General features: G+C 43.5%; 4 protein-coding genes across 12 annotated transcripts in view; 2 read left to right on the top strand and 2 right to left on the bottom strand.

Annotated features, from left to right (window-relative positions):
* The first annotated feature begins 778 nt into the window (after positions 1–778).
* CycB (Cyclin B) lies at positions 779–4206 on the top strand. 4 transcript variants are annotated; one of them, NM_166556.3, is made up of 5 exons: positions 779–1081; positions 1642–1787; positions 1852–2060; positions 2169–3067; positions 3137–4206. In NM_166556.3, exons 1-5 carry the CDS (start codon positions 1046–1048, stop codon positions 3431–3433), a joined length of 1587 nt encoding a protein of 528 aa, NP_726245.2. In that variant the 5' UTR covers positions 779–1045; the 3' UTR covers positions 3434–4206. The 4 variants fall into 4 exon arrangements, with proteins under 4 accessions (NP_726245.2, NP_726244.1, NP_726246.1 ...); NM_166555.3 differs by having other exon boundaries at positions 2163–3067; NM_166557.3 differs by lacking the exon at positions 779–1081 and adding an exon at positions 1228–1453 and having other exon boundaries at positions 2163–3067.
* Positions 4207–5546: 1340 nt separating this feature from the next.
* On the bottom strand, positions 5547–8628 carry blw (bellwether). The gene is made up of 4 exons (NM_166554.3): positions 8458–8628; positions 7251–7831; positions 6357–7158; positions 5547–6244 (listed from the first exon to the last, which is right to left on the bottom strand). The coding sequence occupies exons 1-4, from the start codon at positions 8521–8523 to the stop codon at positions 6035–6037; spliced, it is 1659 nt and encodes a 552-aa protein (NP_726243.1). The 5' UTR covers positions 8524–8628; the 3' UTR covers positions 5547–6034.
* Positions 8629–9437: 809 nt separating this feature from the next.
* The window catches only part of CG42260 (uncharacterized protein), a 57291-nt gene continuing 42867 nt past the window's right edge, over positions 9438–23861 (top strand). For all 4 annotated transcript variants that reach the window (NM_137873.3, NM_001274212.1, NM_001370013.1 and 1 more), the window contains exon 1: positions 9438–10831. The gene's annotated coding sequence lies outside the window, so the exon portion shown is untranslated. The remainder of the gene's footprint in view (positions 10832–23861) is intronic.
* Positions 22795–23423, bottom strand: CG30270 (uncharacterized protein). 3 transcript variants are annotated; one of them, NM_001369994.1, is made up of 2 exons: positions 23331–23423; positions 22795–23264 (listed from the first exon to the last, which is right to left on the bottom strand). In NM_001369994.1, exons 1-2 carry the CDS (start codon positions 23341–23343, stop codon positions 22885–22887), a joined length of 393 nt encoding a protein of 130 aa, NP_001356970.1. In that variant the 5' UTR covers positions 23344–23423; the 3' UTR covers positions 22795–22884. The 3 variants fall into 2 exon arrangements, with proteins under 3 accessions (NP_001356893.1, NP_001356970.1, NP_726242.2); NM_001369993.1 differs by having other exon boundaries at positions 22795–23274.

The following is a 23861-nucleotide window of genomic DNA, read 5'->3' as shown; positions in this document are numbered from 1 at the left end:
AGAGCGCCGGAAGAAGAGAAGAAGAATGCGCCAACCGTTAAGACGCAGCAAAGGGCCACAAAAAAAAAACAGGAGAGTTTGGGGTACTAAACAAAAACAGAGGCAAAATTCTGAGGCGATGGCGATTGTTTTGTGGTCAAGTGCTTGAAAATGATGGAGCAGACGAAAACTTGACACTGATCATCAGCAAAAAAGGCTGCGGAGTGGCAAGAATTATGCTGCATTTCCGCCGCGGAGTTTCGATGTTCTGCGGCCTGTGGCAGCAGGAAATCTTAAATCAGCGAATGCAAATCAGGGGGGCACAAAAACAAACCGAACACAGCCAATTGAAGTGATCAACTTTTAATTGATGCAATCAATGGATGGTGCAACCGAGTGACGACTGGCAGTCAAAGCGATGGCTTTATTAAAATGGGGAACCTTAACCAACTATCAAATTTAATCCATGAAGTTTTCATTTTTAAAATATGTATAAAATGGATTGAGCTTGAATATCTAACAGAAATTTCAAACTGTAACGTTTTCTTTTTCGGCTAATTTTAAATTTAAATTTGAAATTTATGGGTAGCACTGTTTCAGCCCTGTCATCGATAAGCTGTGCACCAGTACTGGTCACACTAAAACTATCGAAAATTATCGCACGTATCGCATCTCTATTTTGCATGCTCTGCTCTAATAAATCGATTATTCTCGAGCGCCACTGCGGCTTAAAAGGGAACTAAGTCCAGAAATCGATATCGTCAAACTCATCGGCATTTATCATCGAGTTTACTTCCATCCCCATTCCCATTTTCAAATTCAAACGGCAGCTTGGCCTCGCTTCGTGTGCAAAAACTCGATCAGGTTTTCGGAGAATTGACAATCCCGCACTCGACTTGTAAATTATAAACTATTAGTAATCATATATTCGGACAACAAATTCAACAGCTAAACAAGCGTTCGGTCACAGAAACGCGATCAAAAGTCAACCAAACCAAGTGATAGCCAAGCGTCTGCCTATCTTCGTGTTAATTGTGTTTGTACAGATAGAAAAGAAGCAATCAAAATGGTGGGCACAACACTGAAAATGCGTGGCGATGAGGTGAGTTGATCCCTAGAACATTAAGATTACCGTGGCATCCGCGAAAAGGTCATGGTAAAGTCACAAACTAGTGGGCTCGTCATCAGCGAGACGCCATTGCAGCGTGGTCATGTAGAGAGGGGCAAAGAGGACGCTGCGATAGTGCGATGAGTGTGTGAAGGGAGGGGGAAAAGAAAGAGTGCCGTTTGTCCCGGGCGCTCATTGTTGTCGTTGTTGCAGTTGCCTTGCTCACATTTTGGCGCAATTTTCTACCGGCGGTGCTTGCACCGTTAATTAGTACTCTCCACACCTATTTTTCGCACCAAATCACAGAGGAGATAAATCGAGGATCAGTCTTGCGGTGCTTTTCCCAAAATGGCCGCCCTTGAAAAGGTGCATTTCATGATCAAGTCATTATTATGCAACAAACTGATCTTGCTTTAACAATTTAAAATAATTAAAATCAGTGCTCAATAATTAAAGATGTTAAAGAATAGGGTTCAAAGTGCAGATATGCATTCAACTATACTTGTTGCACTTCTCCATTTGTTTTCTAAAACTAATTAAACAATATTCGATAGAACGCTTCGGAGAACTTCAAGCAAGTGCAATTGAAGAAATTGACGGTTCCTTCCATGGAGGCAACAACAAAACGCGCGGCCTTGGGCGATTTGCAGAATCGCGGCATAAGTCGTCCCATCGCAGCGAAGGATGCGGCACAGAAAGAGTAAGTGTTTGAACCAGTATCAAGTATTCCATTCGCAATCACATGTGGTTACTCCACCGAGCAGCTCCAAGGATCTCAAGCTCACAGACGCCCTGCGCAATGCCAAAGCTCGGGTGGACAGCCACTGGAAGAAACAGCCACTGGGCAGCACCAATGGCAATGGCAATGGCGCCGTTCCGCCCAAGGTCAACGAGGGGGGCGTGTCGGCGTTTTTGCGTTCGAATTCGGTGCGCAATCGCGTTCCGACCAAGACCACTGTAGAACCCACTAAAGGTAAGCAAAAGAGCAATCATCTACCAATCATCATCATCTACCATTTCCAATTTTTGAATGGCTTGCATCATACTGACCCCAATTCATCTTGAATCCCCAAAGTTACAGTCAAGTCCAGTTCTTCCGAGAACGTGAACGAGCCCACCTTAAAGCGCGAGGACAGCAATCTGTCGAAGAAGTCGCTGACCAAACTGCGTGCCGCTTTGGCCAAACCCGTGATGGGAGTTTCAGGAATTCGACGGGAACCAGTAGCTGTTTCCCGCAAAGAGGCAGAGACCAAGAAGGAACTGCCAGAAACCAAGAAGGACTCACTGGAAGTGAAAAAGGATGCGACCAGGATGCCCCTTATTAGGGGCAACAGTGCAGTCACTACGACCACATCTACGATGCCCACCACCATGTCCCTTTCCAGCAAGCGCTTGGCTGGAATCGAGGACATTGATGCCAATGACAAGGAGAACCTGGTACTGGTCTCCGAATATGTAAACGACATCTACGACTACTTGTATCAGGTGGAGCTGGAGCAGCCCATTCACAAGGATCACCTGGCCGGACAGAAGGAGGTGTCCCACAAGATGCGAGCCGTGCTGATCGATTGGATCAACGAAGTCCACCTGCAGTTCCATCTGGCTGCAGAGACCTTCCAGCTGGCGGTGGCTATCATTGATCGCTACCTGCAGGTGGTCAAGGACACCAAACGCACGTACTTGCAATTGGTGGGAGTGACAGCACTCTTCATAGCCACCAAGTACGAGGAGCTGTTCCCGCCGGCAATCGGAGATTTCGTCTTCATCACGGACGACACCTACACTGCCCGGCAGATCCGACAGATGGAGCTGCAAATCTTCAAGGCCATCGACTGTAATCTGTCGCGTCCGCTGCCGATTCACTTCCTTCGACGCTACTCGAAGGCTGCTGGCGCCGAGGACGAGCACCATACGATGTCCAAGTACTTCATCGAGTTAGCTTCCGTGGACTACGAAATGGCCACTTACAGGCCATCGGAGGTGGGTTTCAATACACTATCCCCTTTTATTTAGCATAGGTATATGTAATATTTTTTGCGGCGCCTTTAGATTGCAGCTGCCTCACTGTTCCTGTCGCTGCACTTGCTCAATGGAAACCACCGGGCCGGTACAGGATTCAACGACCGTCACTGGACGCCCACTCTGACCTTCTACTCGCGATACTCGGCCGCGCACTTGCGTCCGATTACCCGGCTGATCGCGAAACTGGCCCGGGACGCTCCTCAGGCCAAGCTGAAGGCCATCTACAACAAGTACCAGGGCAGCAAGTTCCAGAAGATCGCGCTGCGAACGGAGCTGACCGGTGCGCTGATGGACTCGATTGTGGGCCAGAGCCAGAGGAAATAGTGCGGTCCAAGGCGGACTGGAAGACCCTGACTTACCTAGTTTAGTTTAATTTGTTTTCATTTTTAAATTTGTAGCGTATTTCATTTTCTGTTCGTTTCGTGTTCGTTAAAAAATGCGTATAGTTACCGTAGTCGCATTGCCAACTATCTTTACCTGCATCACCCATCCCTAAGATATCGTAATCTGCTGGAGTCCCTTGAGCAGTTTTCGGCTACTGCCAAGAGCTGGCTCCGGCATCTTTGCCCACGGAGCACAAGTTGCTCGCGAGCCGGCCGCTGGGAGTGAGTTCCTCCGGTAAGACTAGGAACCGAACTAAACTGGAGCCCGTCAGCTCCTTTCGCTGGGTCACCATCTCAGTGGGAGCGAGCGGCGGAGCGGTGGACACCGAGAGAGAGAGTGGGCAACGAGTTCATTTGCTGGCCGAACACATCGGCGTTGTCTCTCCAAGAATTATATTTTATAATTGTACCCGTGAAATCATTTCATCCCCTACCTACCTATCACTAATTGTATTTGTCGTTAGTTTTTAGTTTCGATGGGAATGAATAAATCCAAAAAATTGTGCAAAATTATTCCCATAAATCGCATAAAAAAGAGACGTAGACTATTTGTAATTTATATCATGTATTTCGCACATTCATACAAAAACAACTTATGCTAGTTATATTGTTTACCACTAAGCAACGATTAAAACACGTTTTAACTAACTGATGTTTCCCAAAAATGTCTCTGAACAATACATAGAAAATAAAGTTTTGTATAATTTTATAAACAATATTCGTGTTTACCTTGCATGCAATGTGCCGCCATGTGACTTCATTAGTTTTGAAATCTTTCCGACAGCTGATAAGTGTGAGAAATTTTCCACACCCCTAAAAAAACCAGACAGCCTGAGATGAACGCAGACCCTTTTCCAAGGACGGAGGTCCTTTTGTCCTGCATTCTTATCAATCCTGAATACACAATATATGTACAGTGATATACCTCTGTATACCCTGCACCTATGTACATACATACAAACATATGTATAGTCGGCGCCCCTGGGGAAGGTCACCTTCCCGATCGCAGGTCAGTTACTTCTCTTCCGCTTCTCCCTTTCCTTCTTCCCTTTTTAACGCTTTTCTCTCCCTTTTTTTGGTACCGTGTTCCATGGGCAACGGTAATTGCCGAGCACATTGCTCGCACATGGTTGTGCGTGTGTGTGTGTGGGTGTCTATCTCACTTTTCTCATGTACAGTAGTTACTCGATACAAAGCCAAATAAAGGCAACCTTATAGTTAAGTTCTTAAGAAACATATAAGCGAATTATCGAACGAATATTTCAAATAGTTTTCGTTAGTAGCAATTAATGCATTAGGTAAAAAGTTTGAGTTTCAACATTTGTTCGCCTTATAGAGCGCCCACTGTACACGGCCTGCTGACTTTGCTGTGCGCCTGTTCGAAATTTAAGTTTGACGGTTTTATGACTCTCATTAATTCTTGTTTACGGTCAAACAAATGTAGTAAAAAGAAAGTCATTTTTCTCGGCACCTCCGCTGCTCCTCCCTTTTGGCATATTTTATGTTGGCTGCCAGTGGCAATCGGCGTCATAAAAACTCCATGCCGTATAAATCGGGCTTACAGTTTTTGGGTCTTGGTACCCTCTGTTTCTTCTTCTCTTTTTGGAAACTTCTTGCTCTCGCTTCTGGCTTGCTGTTACCGAAATATGCACAGCATGAACCACTCCGAACCACCGGGTTCGAGTTCCTTTCTGAATCCTGCGCCTTGGAGCAGACAGGCGGTCGTTCAGGTAGTTCAAGGGGTGGCTAATTCGCACGGGGGTCAAGAGGTTACGGTTACGCAAAAGGACATCTGCTCGTCGTCTGGCGGATCAGCTGAGCCGAAAGGACCAGGATTAGTTAGGGAAATCCATTTCGGCAACAGAACCTCAAGAAACCAAGCTTAAAACCCCTATTAACAAAATATGCTCAAAGATTCCTGGCAAGACATCTCCAAATGGCTTAGAACATAACAATTTGTCAAGAATTCTTTAAATTATATTACCAAAATCGGGAATTAAAAAAGAAAGCAAAAGGAAATAATCCCAGCAAAGAAGTGTGAGCAGGACTCATTTAGAGTATAATTTAGTATCGTTTTAATTCATCATCGTTTCACAATCATCCTCAGACATTATTTCGACTATTCTCGATTACAATATTTCAAATATTGATTACATATTTTAGGTAGAAGAACAACGGGGGATTATCTATCGTTTTGGAGGTTGGAGGAACCGCAAGGATTTTTCGCTGAAACTCGAAAGTGCATCCGGCTGGGGCTCGCCGTCCACTCCGTAGCCAGGGCCGGCTCTCTCTCTCCCAAGATTTTGCGGCATAATGGCACCGAACCACGGATTGAAGGCGATCGATCCAGTCAGGATGCGCAGGAAAACATGAATGTGCAAAGGAGTTTTCTCTTGTTTTTGTTTTATAATTTCTGTTTATCTTAAGTTGTAGGTTGTTATTTGTTGTTGTTGATGGCGCGCAGGGATGGCAGCATTATTCGAGCCATCTATGATGTTAATTGCACGCACCGCTACTCCTATTCTTCGTTTGCTGCTGATGCTTAACCCTGGAAGGTGGACATGAACTTGGCAACAATGTCCTTCAGCTTGGCATCGGACGCCTCCGAGATAGCACCGTCCTTGGCGATGGTGTCGAGCAGAGCCTGCTCGGAGGTCTTGATGTGCTGCAAGAACTCCTTCTCGAACTTGGTGATCTTGGCGGGATCCATCTTGTCCAGATGACCGCGCACACCGCAGTAGATAACGGCGACCTGGAAGATTTGATGTTGGGTGATTAGAGGTTGGGTTTTACACGGGAATCGCGATATCCGCGTTGTCACTACGGATATAAGTTAGTTGCTAGGTAAGTCCTGGCATACACACCTGATCCTCAATGGCCATGGGCACGTACTGACCCTGCTTGAGCAGCTCAGTGAGGCGCACACCACGGTTCAGCAGCTGCTGGGTGGCGGCATCCAGATCGGAACCGAACTGGGCGAAGGCAGCGACCTCACGGTACTGGGCCAACTCCAGCTTCATGGAACCGGCCACCTGCTTCATGGCCTTGGTCTGGGCAGCGGAACCCACACGGGACACGGACAGACCGACGTTAATGGCAGGGCGGATACCCTTGTAGAACAACTCGGTCTCCAAGAAGATCTGTCCGTCGGTAATCGAGATGACGTTGGTTGGAATGTAGGCGGACACATCGCCAGCCTGGGTCTCGATCACGGGCAGAGCAGTCAGGGAACCGCCTCCCATGGCGGGGGACATCTTGGCGGCACGCTCCAGCAGACGCGAATGCAGGTAGAACACATCACCGGGGTAGGCCTCACGACCTGGGGGACGACGCAGCAACAGGGACATCTGACGGTAGGCCACAGCCTGCTTGGACAAATCATCGTAGATGATCAGGGCGTGCTTGCCCTTGTCGCGGAAGTACTCTCCCATGGCGCATCCGGAGTAGGGGGCCAAGTACTGCAGAGGAGCAGCGTCGGAGGCGGTGGCCGACACGATCACGGAGTAGCCCATGGCGCCGGAGTCGGTCAGACGCTTCACGATCTGGGCGACGGTGGAACGCTTCTGGCCAATGGCGACGTAGATGCAGTACAGCTTCTTGGACTCGTCCTGGGCCTCGTTGAAGCGCTTCTGGTTGATGATGGTGTCGATGGCCAGAGCGGTCTTACTGCAGATTAAATACAAAATTGTTTGGTTAAATTTTGCTTGCTAGCAATTGAGAAATGGTGTGTCATGGTTTGGTTATCTCCAGAATCTTACCCAGTCTGACGATCGCCAATGATCAGCTCACGCTGACCACGACCGATGGGCACCAGGGAGTCGACGGCCTTGATACCGGTCTGCATGGGCTCGCGCACGGACACACGGGGGATGATGCCGGGGGCCTTGATTCCCACACGGAAACGGTCCTTGGTGTTGATGGCACCCTTGCCGTCGATGGCATTTCCCAGGGCATCGACGACGCGACCCAGCAGCTCATCACCGACGGGCACATCCACGATGGCACCGGTACGCTTGACGATATCGCCCTGCTTGATCAGCTTATCGTTACCGAAGACCACAACACCGACGTTGTCGGGCTCCAAGTTAAGGGCCATGCCCTTCAGTCCGGAGGAGAACTCCACCATCTCATCGGCCTGGATGTTGTTCAGACCGTAGACACGGGCGATACCGTCACCGATGCTCAGCACACGGCCGGTTTCCTCCAGATCAGCCTTGGGGGCGACGCCCAGGATGCGCTCCTCCAGGATGTTGGAGATCTCAGCGCTACGCTGCGTGCTGGCCACATGGAGCTTGCGGGCAGCAAGACTGGCGGCGGGATAAGCGGCTTTGCAGGCGACCTGTAAGAGAGTAGGTTAATCGATATGATTATGCGAGATTATGTAAGGTGTAGGTCCGTGTCGTTGGATAACCGCAGGGTACGATCGTTCAATAACTTCTCTCCAGTACTTTCTAGCTAGTTAATAAAAAAAAAAACTGATTACAGGGTATCTGGATGTCGGCACTTCCCCACTTTGTATTCTTTCCACCTTCACCACTTGCTTGACAGCCGCACCTAACCTCAAACTTTTCGGGCACCGCATCTCACCCACATCACAATTATGTAATGTGAGGACAAAAACAAAGACATTGCAGCGTTCTTCGCACACTTTTACTGAAAAAATAACCAAAAACTCTGTTTTGCTTAGCAAATTCTCGGTTGGCACTGATTATGTAACCCACAATTTCAGCGGCCGCCTTGCAATTCGCCGCATTGCGTAACACTAAATTCTTGTTGGAAAATGGTACAAAATCCCACCCGAATACTTGCTACGCATCCAGAAAGTCTTTATCCACAGTTCGATCGATCTTTGAACCACCCGGATGCACTAATTTTCTGCAAAGTACCCCATCGATTCGGTTATGTATTACACTTTTTCGCCAACTCTTCGTCGGGCGATTTAATTTCTGGAATTCGGTGCGGTACCTGGTTGGCAGCCTTGGGCAGGTTACGGGCGACCGAGGACGCCAGGCGGGCGGAAAAAATCGACATTTTTAATGCTTTTTAACTGTTCGCCGCAGAAGTAATTGTACAATTCCTAAGCCAACTCCTCTCCACACTCGTAGTACTTTTCACAAGATGGTCGCTGGCCAGACGTTCGGTGAGGCAGTGCTGGGAAACGGCCGAAGTGCTGGTGATTGCGCGGTGCGGGCACACCGGTCGCAAGTACGGTCACCCTCAGTGGTGGCAGCTTACGCGACGCAATATAATTTCTCAAATTAAATTAATACTCAAAGCAAAGTGGACATGACTTTAGTTATAAGAGATAATTTCTATGCTTATTTTTTAAAAATTCCCTAAAATATGTGGTCACGTTATGTCGTAATACGGGCACCCTTGGTGGTGACATTAAACATACGATGGTTGGTGATGTTCTTAAACTTGTAGAAATCTTATTAGAAAATTTTGAATTCATTCATGTGATTCATTCACACTTATTTTAAAATACCAAGGGAATCAGGTCATCTGATAATACCAAAGATCGTTGAAGACTGTTGCGATAACTTAACTATATTTATATGTGGACGCCGCCATAAATATGGTTCGAAGAACTCTGGGATAATTTATAAGCAGCCTAAAAGCATGCTATTGTAATTGGATGGGCAGATTACATCCCTATTTACCTTAACAGATTCACATACTTGACTTTGGAGTAAATGTTTATCGGAATGCGTTCGAAATATGGCCAAGATATTAAAACGGTCTGTTCATTTTGGAGACTTTCAAGAGTTTCATTGTTGCGCAAAGAGAGCGGCGAGAAAGTCTACACTCCGACGACAAAGAGGAAGCAAAGGAAGCTGTGCGCGCGAGCGAACGAAAGCAAAAAGGACCGTTTTCCTTTTTTTTTAGTATTAAAGCGTAAAAGCAACCAGCCGCTCGCTCACGCAGCTTCACTTCGTCGCTTCAGTCTGAGCTTGTGCGGTCCTGTGAACACAACGCGGCGGTAAAACGGTAAAACGGAACGGTATAACGGTACTGCGGGTGAAAGCTGGGTGCTAGGTGCCAAATGTAGGGGAAAATTGCATGTGCCATTAATGTGAGGATATTTGTGTGAGGATAAACCCACTGGATTTTCACCACCTCTCCCCCGAAAGAGTCCAGAAAGCTGCCTTCTGCGGGGCCAGAAAAGTCTTGAAATTTCTGGCCACGTGTTATCCGGTGTTCCGTTTCATTTTTCTTAATTTTCGACAACAACGTTTATTATGCAAATTATCGCACCAACAAAGAATTGGACATCCAGCGTACAATCTCCAAAAAACACATAAAAAAGAGGAACGAAAACTCTGAAACTGGAAGAGATACTCCGATTTCTTTTTTTATATTTGGATGCTGCTCCTGCTGCTGCACACAGACAATGACAGAAATTTGTCATCACACACACACACATACATATAAGAACCGCACGCACAGAGAGCGTAGAACAAAGGCAACGGGGAAAAGATAAATAAGCTTAGGAGCACGAAGTGCGAGCGGGAGAGGAAGTGTGGAAGCAGGGGGGCGAGTGCGTCCTCCGTCCCACTCACTCACGCACTTGACTGAACATTAAACTCTCTAGTTTTTTGTGCAAAGATGGAGATTTTGGACCGTTATCCTCGCCGGCAGCCGCGTATCGGCGGCATCTACGTGCTCCAGCTACGCATACAGCTGTAAAATCCGCATTCGCAATTCCGCATCCGCCATTCGCCATCCGCCATCCGCAATTTTTGACAGCTGTCAGCGTGAAAGAACGCGTGTGTGCGTGTGTGCTGGCACAGTTATTTCCACTTGGCGGCAAGGTCAGCGCGACATGCAAATTGAAAAGCGCCGCTCGGGCAAAAACAAAGGCCATAGAATGCCCAACACCAACAACAACGACATCGGCTACGGGAGGAAAAACAACAACAACAACAAGCATAATAGCAACAACAGCAAGAACAACATCTAACGAAAATGTTTGAGAAATATGTCGCCACATATGTGCGCGCGTGTGAGCAAGTGAAATTAAAATTCCCGCATGCCTAATGAATTCGCCCGCTCGTCCGCCGTCCCTCTCCCACGACAACCGTTATGCGTGTGTGTGCCAGTGTGTGTGCGTGTGTGTCGCTGACTTCGGAATGACAACAAAAGCAACAACAACATTAGCAGCTACAACTAAAACAATGGCTTGCTAAGCTGTCTGAGTGAGTGAAAAAAAGAATTGAAAAAAGAGAGCCAAAGAGAAAGAGAGCGCGAGAACGACCAAGAGAGAGAGAGAGAGAGCGAGAGATAAAGAGAGTTGAAGAAAGGACGAAAGCAAAAGTGAAACTTGCAGCAAAGAAAGGTAAGTGAATGGTCAGCAAGGCCCAAAAAGTATGCTACAAATTGCAATTTCCGCTGGTTAATTGCAGCATCAATATCTACTCGTATGTACAATGTACATTGTACAAATGTCCATACATATACATTGTCTGTTTCATTTATTTACCATACTTTGCCTTATCAGTTTTCTCATTAAAAGCAAACTATATCATCATAGCAGTGTACATATTTTACTAAATGTACGTCCATAGTATCTACGTCAGATTACAATAACTTCACTGTTGGACTAAAAAAATATAAATTTGTTTGTATTTGTGATATTAAATTGAGGATTTTGGCCATTATATAACTTTGGGAAATAACCCAATTCATAAAATTGCGGCAGCTCGACTTCCCCACCTTCTATCTGCCAGCAACTGTTTTCCCATTCATCATAACCAAAAGTTGCTAGTGCAAATCCACAAACAACACATACTCACATTTATGTAAATTTGCCCAAATCAAATTGCAATTGCGGCTGCAGCACAAACACACATGCAAAAGTTTAATAATATGAATAAATGGAGAATGCTATAGCATATTTGAGGGATGATTTAGGTTGTTCACTATCAGCATTCTGGTAAATTAATGTTGTTTGAGCTATCTTGTTGACAAACTTAAAAATATGTTAGCCATTCTCACAAACTGGTATCTAATCTCTCTTCTATTTGATTTAAATTCGAATCGCTGAGTCCAATTTGCTTCCAAATTGATGACCAATTTGGTTGATATTCCTCGCTTGCTCACGTCTTACCCATGGTCGATACAAGTTATGGTCTTATGGCTTTAGAACCCAGTGAATTCACAATATATAGAAATAAAGTCATTACCATCTGGGGTTGAGGGTCTCCCCAAAAGGAAAACCAATTAAAATTATTTGTGGCGTCAAAGGCAAATGGCAGAGAATGCGGCGAGGCGAAATGGAAACGAAACGAAACGAAAAGGACAGAGCATAACAGCACTGAAATAAAATGAAATGAAATGAAATGGAGAGATGTGAATGGGCCCTCAGCTTCCTCGTAAATAATGCGGGCATTAGAAGCCGCTGGTAGGCCACACCACCCACTCTATTCGAGACCCAGAACCCATCCTCCAACCGGTTTCAGTTTTGAGCCAACTTCTTGTTGGTCCATTGCAGCGGGGCATAAAAATGTTAATTTATGTTTGCTGCGCCACAGTTTGCATACTTTTTTTAATGCCACTGGTGCTCTTTTTCGTTTTGGGAAAAATTTTCGTTGAACACATAAAAAAGATTTCTGTGCTCATCGTTTTTTTTTCGCCTCTTTTTTTTCTTAATTTTTTGTTTGCTGTTTTCGGCAGATAAACTGTTTTTGTGCTGTTGCCACTGGTGCTTTGAATGAAAACGTGACCGTGTTCCGAAAAATGCGAAACAGTTGCCAGTTGGCCAGAGTTTTTTCACATTGCGCCCGATACACATCGAGATCCAGAGCTGTATGGAGATGAATTCCAGCTGCAGTACAATTAACAAGCTGGCATTAATGTTGAAAAAAGGATTCCGCCGATTTCATGCGATTCTCGGGGGCAAGATTGCAAGGCATGCGTGCGTGAACATTTAATTAAAGCGACTTATTAAGTATGTAAATTTCCGCAAATGATTAATTTGCATATTTATGAGACTAAAATGAGCAGGATAGGGTGTGTGTCTGACAACTAAAACAAAGCCCAGAGAACAGGACAGCCCTGAACAGAACAGAACGGAACGGAACAGAAGACGTCGGCAACTGTCAATAATAATCAGGCAGGATCCTGAAGGGGGAGCTAAGGCGAAATTATGGGGGTGGGATGGGAGGTGATGGGACGGGACGGGCAAAACAACGACGGCTGTAATAACAATTTCAAATTGAAATTATGAATTTAACATGACAGCCAACGATGCGCGCAAGTTTTATGGCTTTTAACTGCAGCTTAAGGAGTTTACTTACGCTGGCTAATTATGCGTAAGACGAAACGCGACAAACGTCGAGAAAAGCTTCATTTCAGGGAGAATTCTCGCTGGAGATGATGGCTTTGTTACGCTGCCGAGAATCAGGCAATTAATTCCACACCTCTAGCCCTAAAGAAGATTGTAAAATCAATAATTTGATTGGGTTGCGAAAAATGGAAACAGTTAATTATGGCACTTTAGAACACCTGAACTAAAATGCTTTCGAATTGATTTTTGTCAACTTTTTTTTTGCAAAGGTATCAATCATCTGTGCGGACAGTTTTAGTTTTTCACCCCGTGTACTTCGCTATTTTGTCCCCAACCTTTCCGTTGACCACTAATTAATCATGGAGCAATGGCAACGCACTTGTCCTACACTCCGCGTCGTATTCCAATTAAGTGCATTTCTTCATTTTCACCTGGGTCTTTGTACGTGTACACTGGGAAAAAAGTTAGGTGATAAATTTACCGGTTTGGAAAACTGAAAACATAATCTATTCTGGGATCGATATCGAAATTTGGGAGAAAAAACGGATATCAAACGAAGTTTGATAAACAATTATCTGTAGACAAAATAGAACTTATGCAAATCTCCTGATTTTGCTATCGATATCGAGTGCTACTTTTTTCAGTGTAGGCGTGTACTGCGACGTGCTCCAATTAGCGTGGATGGCCACGTTGGAACCTTCTCAGCATCTCCATCTCTTCCATCAGCCACTGAAAAGCAGGTTCTCAGCGCCCTGGCCCTTTCACCCAATTTTCCCACGTCTGTGCCAAAAATTGCGGACCCGTGAAATACACACACAAACAAACGAACACACACAAACACACACACCTGAAAGCGTAGCCGCTTTTCGTGTCAATCAATGGCAATAAGGAAAACAGCAACAACTGGCTCTGTTTGACGCTCCTGTTGGCCTCTAATTCTTATTGGACGTCACACTCGACAGCATTTCACATTTTCCTCTAGCAGTTTTTCTTCCGTTTTCGCACTTTAAGCCTCTTACGCAACCTTTCACTCGGTCTGTCTGCCTGTTTATGTGTGTGTGGGTGTGGGGCTGCCTAATTAAAATTCCCCCAACCTCATTTTCCGGTTCCTCTCCATCGGCCCCGTCATCATTCTGCGATTCTGTGAAAGTCAACAATTTTTAATTTGCCAAACAAACTGTATATAATTAATTAAAGTTTAACGTGGGCGTCACAAATGAAAAATTAGCCTTATAAGTGCCCAAGTGCCTCGCCACCTCCTACCATCTTTCAACAATGCCCCTGTTCTGTTGTTAGCCGCTTCTGCATTCTCATTTGGTTTTAATATGCAAAGTCAACAACATTCTGTGTCAGCCAAAGGGCAAAATCAACACAACTGCGCTACACAAGGAGTACTGTACAAGGCGGTTGGGGCTGGACGAACCAGAATCAGTTGACTGCCCAGTGGCCGCATTAGCCAAAGGAGACGAAACGAGGCTCCGGAGGACGGATGTCAACTGGCCAACTGACCACTCTAATGGACCATCCTCGGTGTGTGCACTCAGCGAAACAAATGCACATGGTATACACTTCTACTTGTACCATGTATTGTATGTATGTACATACGTACATAGTACACATCATGGAAATCCGATTGCAAGTTCATCTTCCTGCTTTGCATTGAAAATCGAAATGTGTTTTATATATTTTTTTGTATTCTTTATATATGGTGGTCCCAGTATGTAGAGTAAAAATCATTTTATTCGATGATAGTAATATTTTATACGATAGTAAGAAACTCCTTTTTATGTATTTAACTAAAAAGAAACTAATCTGACGTAGGATATATATTATGTACATTTTTAATAATGACTAATATATAAAACACGATAGAAATTGTGCTCTGTGTGAGTGTGTGTAGATCGACTAGAAATATGTGTGAAGGAATGTGGGAAGATGCAATTGGCTAATAATAGATGCCAGCAGTAACTTTCAAGTTGCGTTGACAACTGAATTTTCGTACAAAACATATAGGTGGAAATAGGCATGAGCACAATCCTCCAGCATTCTGAAAAATCTTGGTATTCGCTTCTATATAATCAAGATTAATTATTGCTCCTTTTGTAGCTTTTTGTAGAAATAAAGTAATTAAAAATGCTATGAATAAGACACCATACAATTCTTGATTCTGATGGCATGCGATATTTGAGTTGCAGAGAACAGGCTTAAAGATTGAAACGAACTAAATTGAATTTAGTGAGCTTTTGAGTTATTGTGTTCTAAACTTAACTAGAAATATTGATATTTAATCTGATAGTTTGACCTGCAGTTGCTCACTAGTTAAGCGCAATATTAATGCATCAGTGTCAAGACACTTCTGAGATTCTGAGGTAGCAACTCCTTGGGAAAGCCTTGCATTTCGTTAACGCCTTTTCCTGCTCAATTGCTTTGAATTGAAAATTGAATTTACCGCAATATTTGCTTAATCTCACATTCAAACTCACTTACGAAAATGGCAAATCCAATTGCGTATGAGTGTGGCTGTATGTGGCTGTTGGGTGGTCCTGGTCTGGTTCTGGAGGATCCGGTGGGTGGCCATAACGTACGCGTATGCGTATTCGTTTGGTTTTGTGTTCGTGCCATTGACAGTTTGTCGTCAATCAGTTGTCGTTGTCATGGTTGTTGTTGCTGGTGAGTCCCCAGCGATGCACCCACACATACATCGGTTAATGTGATTGTATGAGTGTGTGTGTGTGTAATCGCATTCATTGTATCTGTATCTTCGACTGCATTATGACAAAGACAATATGTAAATATGCGTTTAATTGGTTTGTAATTATTATTGCTGCGGCTGTTGTTCTGTCGCTGTTGATTTCGAGTGGTTGTAGGTGTGGCAACCGCCTCGATGCTGGTTTTATAATTTGTCCATTAATTGCACTTAGCTAATAAAGGCCAAATTTGCCGCAAAGTTTGCTGAAATTTGAATAAACATGTGTTAGACAAAAACACATCAGTACTAGAGAAAAATATCTATAAATATACACATTGAATTATATAATATACTGTATGAGATGAGATGGGCTGAATTGCCATCAACTGAATGGTTAATAAATAATTATGGTTTCAGAAGCTCACTTGATGAGATATATTTAATGGCAATAAACGCGTCATATACTGGCTGTAACAAAAGTAATCGCTTGAAGTGCACAATTAAAGTTTAAATTATTATATTGTATAATTTTAAGGAAAGCACCTCTCCGAGTTTATCGATAATTTCAGCGATAATTAATGGTACAACCATGTTCCAGTGCCAATCGCGGGGCGCATACTTTTTCAAAAGCTCGTTACGCAGTTTCGGTCATTAATTTCTCCCCACGCGCTTACACATAAATTTGCAATTAAATGGCACACAGCAGCGGCTCAGAAAGCGATGAAAAAAATCGTTGCCTACTTCTGCGGGCACACTTATCAGCTTCGGTTTTTGGCTCAGATCTCGATTCGTTGTGCGACATTTGCCGCTTGCCGTTTGCCATTTGAATTTGTTTTGCGGTCGACGTGAGGCTCGTAAAAAGCAAGAACGCATAAAATGCAAAAAGGCAAAAGCTGCGTAAAATTGAGCTCCATACGGAGAGGGGAAAACAAATCAAAACCACGTGCAGTTGAAAGTTTGAAACTCGGCAAACATACAGATGTGAATGTAGATAGAGAGCGGAAAATTGTGTGACGCACCACAACTTGGGACTCTTTCGTTGGCCTCGATGCAATCACAATAAAAACCGCACGCATACGCACAATTTTCATTATAATAAAACTGCGCATAAATATCTAAATGAGCAATAAAAGTGTTTTATGTGCAATGCGACGGCGACGATTCTACGACATCGACATCTCGACACCGCCGATGATGTGGGAGAAAGGCATAAAAGCAGCAGCTGCTGGATTCAAAGTAAAAGGATATGGAAGATAGCAAAGGACCCTAGCACACACACACACTGGCACACACGACTGTGATTGGCAGACGGTTCCCAGATATCGAAAAACGAGAACACAAAACTTGACCTTACTCCAACTTTGCCTCTGACACTTTTCACTCGATATGCGCTTCGTAATTTACTACAAATATTTGAATAGGCATTAGGGTGGCTCTGAACTCAAAACTAAAAGGAGATTTCGATATTTAAATGAACTTTTATGACTTTGAAAGACAATTAAGATAGTCCTACTCTTTCATTTTCTAAAATAATCTTAGGAAATGTTGTGTTTATATTGTGTCGTCTGCTGGTCCACCCTTGCTCACTTATTTTCATGAAAATACCGAAAAAACAAAAAACCCACAAGTGCCGTAAAGTTTTTAAAAGCAATGACAGTCAGAGCAAACTGACAGAGTGAGCTTGGGTATCGATGAATATACTGGGGCATTACAACATGTGTCTGAATTATTTAAGAGCAAATGCGTGTCCGTTGTGTGTGCGAGTGCGACACTATAATAAAAACAAAATATTAAAATGTCAGAAAATGTTTTCTTTGAGCTGATAGAAGTATATGTTTTTCAGTTCTCATACTCATGCCGAAAACGATAAAATGAAACTCGAATTATTAAAAGGCAAATCGACAGGCCAACGATGAAATGGATGCCAACGGTCGTCACTCCAAATTAAACATAAAAAAGTCATGTGTGAATTAGTTTGGTTGCACTTTTAAAGATATTAAAGAAATATTTGCACATTTGCATAAAGTGCATTGATAAACACAACACTTTCCCATTTGCACTACTTAAATGCTATTACTTAACGCATTCCTTTGTGAATACTTACGCCGGTTGCTTCATCAGTTAAAATTTTTGCCAACGCTTAATTTGCCAGCATGCGAAGTAAATTGCCAGGCGGTTGATTAATGCATTTTATGGACAGGTGCCTTGCAGCAGCCTCAGATGAAACAGATTACTTAATGAGTGTACGGCCGACCGGGCGTATACGCAATGTTAATGAAATTTCACCCAAGTGCGTGTGTCTGCGCTCTGGAAAAATGTTAATTTGCATTGCAATAAGAAACTTGTAAGCTCGCATGCAAACTGCACAACAATGCCAACAAATTGAGATGTCAGGGGGTTGTAGTGGAAATGAAGGAGCGAAGGATGTGTTCTATAAAAACAATTTGCTCTTTGTGCGGAACGAACGATGCGAGGGAAGGAAGCCCGGTGGACACTCTGCTGCGAGGCGCGCTAAAAAAAATTGAGAAGAAAATGCTGGCCCGTGGCAGTCGTCATAGGCAGTGCGACCTGTCAGTTGCAGGCGGCTTGTTGTCGCAGTTGTTGTTGCCCGGCGGGCATGTAAAAATATGGCACACGTTGCGTATACGTCACATACACGTACGTAGAGGAGCGAGCAAGCAGATGTACATACACTGGGAAAATGTGGATGCATTAATTACTACATTAAAGATATATATTTTTTACATACGTGTTTTGTAGTGCCAGTTTGCAATTTTGTAAAACTTTTTATATACAAATGTTTGATAGAGAAAACTTTAAATAAATTCTATATAATGATTTGGTTGCGGATTGAATTTTTCTCAGTGCAGGCACAGCAGAGATGTGAAAAATGTTGGCAGCTCCGAGGAAAATTGAGAAACAGACGGGGGAACGAGCCTAGAGAATGAAAATGGAAAACAGGAGCAGCAGCACCAGAAGAGGAAATGTCGTGAGTGAATGAGTCCGTTTTGGGGGAGTGTGCTGTGTGTGTGTGAGCTGGTAAGCGTATATGTGTGTGTGTATGAGTGCGTGTATGCTTAAGTGTGCATGTGTTTGCGTGTTTGCGGAGAGGCGCGGGGGCAAGGTGGGGGCGTAGGTGGGCCAACGACATGAGCCGTGACGTTAGGCTCATTTATTTATTATTTCCTCAGATTGAAGCACTATCAATAACCAAGTGCAAACAAGGCGAGAAGAAAGAACCACACACAAGCACTCGCTTGTGTGGGGAGCATCTGGCTGGGGAACGTATTTTGGGGTTTGGTCTTATCAACTTTACAGCCTCGCTGTATGGGCTTGTTTATAGATCCATTGCCAAAAAATCTGAGAGCATCTGGATGCGCATAAATATGGATACTCACTTTACAACTTGATTGAGTTCCGTTTGCTTAAGGATCAATCTGCCGGTTTTCCTTTTAAAGTTGCCTCATGGCTTTTATTAATTGGATTAGGTTCACACAGGACAGTATATTAAAATTAAAACGGGTTAAGTGGATTCCATGCGCTACTGTATAAATATCTTTGTCTCATCATAACAACTTTATCATTCTGAATTGCTGCCATACAACACAAGCGGAAATAAATTGAGAATAACGCTCATTTACATTTTGGAGATCCCATCTCCGGATTTCCCGCTTTAAGCTAGGTAATTTTCAGCGCAAGCCGTTTTTTGTTATTCCAGTGAATAGTAAACTGTTTGCATAAATCAAAACTCTTTACATTTTCCCGCCCATCCCTCGTACAGCGTTCATACAGCGTTTCCCATGTGTGCCATTCATTTGGTTGTGCATTCACTTTTTGTCATATTTTTTTTGGATGGCCAGAATCATGATTTAGTGCCGCCACTAGCTGCTCTTCGGGATGGTCTGGGCTTAATGATGTCAATCGGCGCGTGCCCTGGCTTTAAACTAGGGCCGCATATTTGCCAAGTTTATCTGGTCTGGAAAAGTGGGGGCACACTCATCATAAATGTGAATGAGATGCGAGAATGCGGGGGGCTGTGGAGCGAAAGGTAACATGGAAAAGCAATCGCAGGGCCAGGGACGCATGTTCCATGACCCATCTCCAAAAAACGAAAAAAGGTTCACAAGTGCGCTGATATGCAGGGAGATGCTTGCCAAAAAATTACACGGACCATTGGTCAGCAGCAGCAACAACACAAATGGGCAACCAGCATGATGGCCCGCAGCATCCCTTAAACAACCTGCTCCCCTCGTGCCACAGCCCAGCCCACTCTTCCGCCCACACACACACACTCGTATATTCAAAGAGACATAAACAAAAAAAAAAACACCTTTGATGTATGTAATTTTGTTACCATTTTTTATGCCTCTCATTCCGATGTGTTGTTTCGTACACTTTTTGGCCATAATGTAGAGCGGTTATGTGTGTGCGTCAATACAACTGGGGTCAAAGTAATAGTAAAATACGATATAGGTTCTTTAACATAAATTTTGTTTAGCTTTATTTCTTAAGGAATTTGCACATTTACTTGTACTATGGCCATATAGAAAGGCTTCTAGTATGGATTGGGAAAGTTCAAAAACTACTTTACAATTCATTACGCTTTTGAATGTCTAACATTAGGTAAAACTCTTAAAACTAAAATAAGATGTTAATTTTGTAAAACGATTTGCACTACCACTAGTATTTTGACCCCGGCTGTCTGCGTGTGTGTGTGCGCGCCCCTTTTGCCAGTGTGTGTGACACAGAAAGCCAGTTGTGCGAGGTGCGAAGCTGTGACGTAAGCAGAGAGCCAAAGCCAGCGGAGCACTGGCCATCAAATTGGGTTACCCGAAAAAAGAAACGACGGACGAGGAAAGGGGAGCATTTTTTCAGTGGCTTCTGCCGCCACAAGGGAAATGAGATTTGCGCCTCAGAGCAGCGTGTCAGTTTCAAAAGCGGAGGAAAAATAAGGTATCACAGGCAGCGACGTTAGCTGGGGAAATGGATACCAGACTTGCGTACATTTTTAAAACGAAAAGTCTTGGTGATTGATTTCTAGGTCGGCTGGCGTTTGAAATTCATATAGGCCATAAATGCTTTAAACGACTTTTGCAATTTCAGCCAACTAATTGGCCATCAAGAGAAAAGAAAGTTGAGAACTTTGTCGCTCCAAAGGAAACTTTAGACTAAGATGAAGTTGTCTATTGACTTTGTGCCGCAGAACGGCGAGGAATGTGCTCCAGACTAATTGAATTACTGCAAAAATAGTCATCCACTTAAGTGTGTCGTGCAGTCATCGAATAATTATCTGGCAATGGGCAATCCTCAGCAGAAGACGGCCTTTGACCTTCACTTCCAAGGAGCAAAGGAACAGCGGCTTAATTAGATCGAAGCGTATTGCGAAGAGCGCACAGTGCGCTTAATAAGTATTCGTTCGGCGACAGCAGAAGCGCCGGCGATTGGCACAATTCCCACAAGCTGACAAACTCATCAAAAATTTCACAGCCACTTGGGAAGGCAGAAAAGCGCAAAATTTTTATTGTGTTTTCATTAGAGGCGCGCAAATGGTCACAGGGATGCACTTAAAAGTATAGTATATATAGAAAAATATAGTATACATAGAGAAATCAAAGTATTTAATATGTAATAATTTGTATATTAGTCTTATAAAATATACTTTTACAGGTATACTTACCTTTTATGCAGTTTTTGTGGGCATTATATATATATTTATGTGATAAGCTTACAAGCTTGGTATCATTTTTCTGAGTGCACTGACGCCTAGGACATTTTTAAGGGGCGTGACCGGACGGTAGGCGGTGGGTTGAGTGGGTGTGGGTGTGGAAACTTTGAACAACTTTGACCAAACACCCAGACACGCGCCAAAGGAGCTCTCGGCCAAGAAGGACCGCGCAAAGGAACCTAATGAACAAATGAACAACGAACAGATATGTATCTGCGTTTGCATATACACGGTGTACATAGTTACGTACAGATGGCCGAACGCTTCTGCTGGGGGTGGTACAGATGGGTGGAGTAGGAGAAATACTTTAATCTCAAGGGCACGTTTCCGGAAATAAATAAATAAAGCTCCACGGCAGAAAGCAAGACAAGGCGAAATGTTCTTCTGCTCATAAAGCAGAAACTGAGAAGAAAAGCTCATCGGCATAGAAACTCTTGACGTGGAGCTTGGGAAAAGAAATTCTTTTAAATTTTAATGATACAAAATATTTGCACAATTCCTTCTGCATTTTCATATATCTTCCACAGACCATTTCCATCATCTTGAATTTGTATTTTGTTTTTTTTTTTTTGTTTTGCGGTCCGCCTCTCGACTTTTAATTAATAATTTAAAAACCTCACCCGAAAGAGGCGAATCAAAATTCATCTAGAATGGCCAATTAAAAATTAAATTTAATCAGAAATAACAAAAGTAGGAAAAGTTTTCTATAAATTCGACGACATTTAGAATTCAAGCGAGTGCCATTTTCATGTTTGAGTAAGAATAATTGTAAACATGAGCGAAGGAAATGTTTGCTTGCTGCTATTTATAATTAGTTAACTGGTTGAAAAAAAGATGCGGAAAAAGGCTAACTCAATTTGTTAATTATACAGAATGGCAATGAAAAACTCAATTTGGCGCGAGACCCAGCAGAGTCTGTAATTAAAAAGAAAACTTTTTGTTTTCCCAAGTCATCGATAAATCAAAGTGAAACAAGAGCCGTAGCCAGCTTTTCCTCTAATTTTGCTTATCCACAGAACCAAATCGCAGCTCGACAGCTGACGACAGCTGATTGATGATCCGCAAAATTACAAATTACACACAAATGCTATCCGAGCCTGGAATTTGGCAGATAAAAATCGTAGACCCAATTCACTTAAGGCGTTGCACCTTATTTGTTTTCGCCCAAACGCATGAAGTTGATTGATTGTGTTTCATTACAACAATAAATAGGTCCGCAATTAAAAAAGGAATCAACAAAATAAATGTGGTCATAATGACAAAATTTTAACATGCTAGATTGGGATTCCTTTTTTTTCTGCCAGAAGCGTCCAAAAGTTCATCAGATTGGCTCCAATCGTGGGAAATTGAACAGCAGTTGCTACGCACATTACTTCCTACTTTCGCAGAGCAAACAGTGAAAATGCTTTTGAGGAATATCAAATTTCCGCTCCCATTGAACGCAGCTTGCGATGCCTGTCAAAACGCGGTGAAAATGGCCAGAAAAGCGTCTTTCATAGATGATAAGAATCTTGAAAGTTACTTTGTTACTTATAACCACCAAAACTCATTATCGGCCAGCGTATTTTGTGCGCTCAAAAGGAAAAACATTCAAGACATGCTACAAATAATATTTATATTATAAAGGAAATGTCTTGGTAGTCCGTCGAAATAGTTAGAATTTGATCGCTGCACTTTAAGCACATTGCATTACATATTGTAATCGTAGGAATGTGGCTCGAATTCGTAACGCTTAAGTCGTTCGTAATACTGGCCAAAGAAAAATCCTTCCAACTGGTAGGTCTTGTAGATGCGGAAATGTCCTTCGCTCATGTACCGATTGTTGAACGCCCATATGCAATGGTTGGGAAAGGCGAATATATAGCTCTGTGTACCCCTGGTGTCCATGTCACATGGAGCATGCATCATGTGCAGGTCCATGGGCATTTCAGGGATTCCTCCTCCGTCACGCTTAATGTGTTCCGGTTTTGCACCTGCGGCAGCAGCATCCCCTGCCGGCGCTTCACCCTCCACAGTTCTGGCGACTGATCCTCTCGGCTGTTTCTTTTCCAGTGATCTGGCTACTATTTCTACCGGTATCTTAGGTTTACACGTGCTTAGCAAGATATCAAGTTAAGTATTATCGTTACTCTTACCAGCGTTCCGCATAAAACGAACAAAAATATTGAATATTTGGCTAACTGCATTCTGGATTTTGTGGTGTATAGATTTTGTAAGTGATGTAAGTGATTTCTAGAGCAAGGCCACCTTAAAAGGAATATTCATTCAGTTAGCTGGGTCATTGCACTTCAATAGCCTCCACCCTTTTAAACATTCTATTTTTGTTGCATGAGTAAATGTTTTGAGAAAGGTACTCGCATATACGCGATGAATTTCAAAGTATGAAAACTACAAAATCCTTGGCTCAGCGTCCTCTGTTGGGAAGCGAAAGGAAATAACCGGACGCTGACAGCTGAAACGATGTCAGGATATCAGAGAGGGAACGAGCAAGGACTCGTCGCATGTAAAGTGACAGCCAAGTGTCACATAATGGCCAGCGTTGATAATGACCAAGAACCGATGCCAGATCGATTCACCCGGCGATTCGTGATGTACGAGCCAAGTCGGGCAGCATTTCAAGTGTGAAAATAATACGACAGCAGTAATCAAGGCGCTGATGGCAGAAC

The sequence above is a fragment of the Drosophila melanogaster genome, chromosome 2R (genome assembly GCF_000001215.4).
Source record: "Drosophila melanogaster chromosome 2R".
In the NCBI taxonomy this organism is placed as follows: Eukaryota; Metazoa; Arthropoda; class Insecta; order Diptera; family Drosophilidae; genus Drosophila; species Drosophila melanogaster.
The sequence above is the reverse complement of the archived record's forward strand: the minus strand, read 5'-3'. Positions and strand labels throughout refer to the sequence as shown.